Source organism: Carlito syrichta, unplaced genomic scaffold, assembly GCF_000164805.1.
Source record: "Carlito syrichta isolate Samal-C Ts95f unplaced genomic scaffold, Tarsius_syrichta-2.0.1 Scaffold315562, whole genome shotgun sequence".
Classification (NCBI taxonomy): domain Eukaryota; kingdom Metazoa; phylum Chordata; class Mammalia; order Primates; family Tarsiidae; genus Carlito; species Carlito syrichta.
The window spans coordinates 227,630-229,273 of record NW_007259658.1 but is presented as its reverse complement, the minus strand read 5'-3'; the positions used below and the strand labels follow the sequence as shown (position 1 = coordinate 229,273).

The window sequence follows — 1,644 nt, the reverse complement described above, 5'->3', positions numbered from 1 at the left end:
AAAGCAGGTATAACTTTTGAAACTCTTGGGGGAAAAACCCCACTGAGCCATACAAATTTTTCTTCATGCACAGTCATACCTATAAGATTGGAACTGGTATATAGGTATAAATATCACAACAACCCAACCCCCAAATCCAAACATAATTTCCAAAAGCAAAAAAAAAAAAAGTATTCCTTCTTTATATGGTACTGGGTCTTAAGGCTGGGATCTTTGAGAGAAGAGTCTTAGGTAATTGTTTAACAACCTTTATTACCTGCCTCTGACATTCCCCAGGGTTACAGAGCAGGGGACATCTGAGACTCGTGTTCCATGGATGAAGCAGATACTGTAATGACAACTGAATCAATATCAGAGAGGCGTTTGGAAGTATTGGAGTAACACGCCCAGTAATGGTCACCCTTGGCAAAAGATGGCAAAATTATTAAAAATCAAGCATGTTACCATTGGGATGACACCTGGAGAGGCAAGAAAACCATACAATTGGGGTCATAGGTCTTTCCCCTCCTCCTTGAGCCCCCTCCTCCTTCAGTCCCCATTAAGTTCATTATATCCCACAGACTGGTCCTAGTGTCCTGCTAGCGACATGCTGAAAGAGAGAAGAAGGGAAAGGATGTCTGAGGTCTCTTCATTTTCTTTGTTTCGGTCCCTAAGGCAACAGGAAGTTGGAGCTGCTGCAGGTGGCCTGGCAATGGTGGCGAGCCTGTTGGCTCTGCAGAGTGAGCAGTCCCTGGCAGCCCTTGGAGCAGCTGCCAGATAGACGGCCCAGAGTTCTGATAAACTTCGTTGCTTCAGTTCAGTGCCAAGTGTTGGACGTGTTGGATTCATTTCCCAGAGGGTTGGAGCGTGGTGTCGGGGCTGCTGAAGACAAGAGAGCAGAGGCAGTTTAGTGCAGTTGGATGTGCGGGCTGGGGGTGAAGGCATGGAGGGTGAGGAGGGAGAAACTGGCCAGGGGTGGGCAGGGTGGTGCTTCTCCTTCCAGAGCCTTTCAGACAAAGTCTCCTGGCCTCTCATCATTGCCTGGGCCTCTGGCGAGGCGATTCCTGGAAGGGGGAAAGGGCAGGATCTGCGCCCAGGGTTAAGCGAGTTGAGGAGGGCGCGAGCCAGCAAGCTGGGGCTGTGGTTCTAGACCCTCTCGGCGCCCTGGGTGAGGGCAGACAGCCCCCCGGGGGCGAGCTGGCGGCTGCCCTCGGCCGGGGAGCCCGAGGCAGTCTCGGCGTCGGCAGCTGGGGCACCTCCCGGGACCCATTCGTGCTCAGCGCAGGCCTGGGCCGGCTCATCCTTGGCCTCGACAAGCTTGCGGGAGCGGGTGTAGGCCAGGATGAGGCCCCCGGCCAGGCAGGCGTAGAAGATCATGATGAGCAGGATGTAGAGATAGGCGTCGTCGCCTTTGGCGCTGGTCACCTCGCGGCCCACGAAGGGATCAGGCACAACCCCCATGCCCATGCTCGGGCCGGGGCCGGCGCCCAGGCCGCTGGCGTTGCCCCGATGGTGCAGCTCGAGCAGCAGGCGGCTCAGGAGGGTTCGCAGCCGCTGGCTCTCGCTGCAGTTCATGGCTGTCGGGGAGTGACACGGCGGCTCCAGGACGCTGCTGACCTTTCCCCCGAGTTGAGGGAAAGCGAGCGGGCGAGAGGGCCAGCAGGC

At 56.1% G+C, this 1,644-nt stretch overlaps 1 protein-coding gene across 1 annotated transcript; it reads right to left on the bottom strand.

The window, feature by feature from the left end:
- Positions 1 to 234: 234 nt before the first annotated feature.
- KCNE5 (potassium voltage-gated channel subfamily E regulatory subunit 5) lies at positions 235 to 1,638 on the bottom strand. Its single transcript, XM_008072988.1, has one exon. It carries the CDS (start codon positions 1,552 to 1,554, stop codon positions 1,126 to 1,128), a length of 429 nt encoding a protein of 142 aa, XP_008071179.1. The 5' UTR covers positions 1,555 to 1,638; the 3' UTR covers positions 235 to 1,125.
- Positions 1,639 to 1,644: the final 6 nt, after the last annotated feature.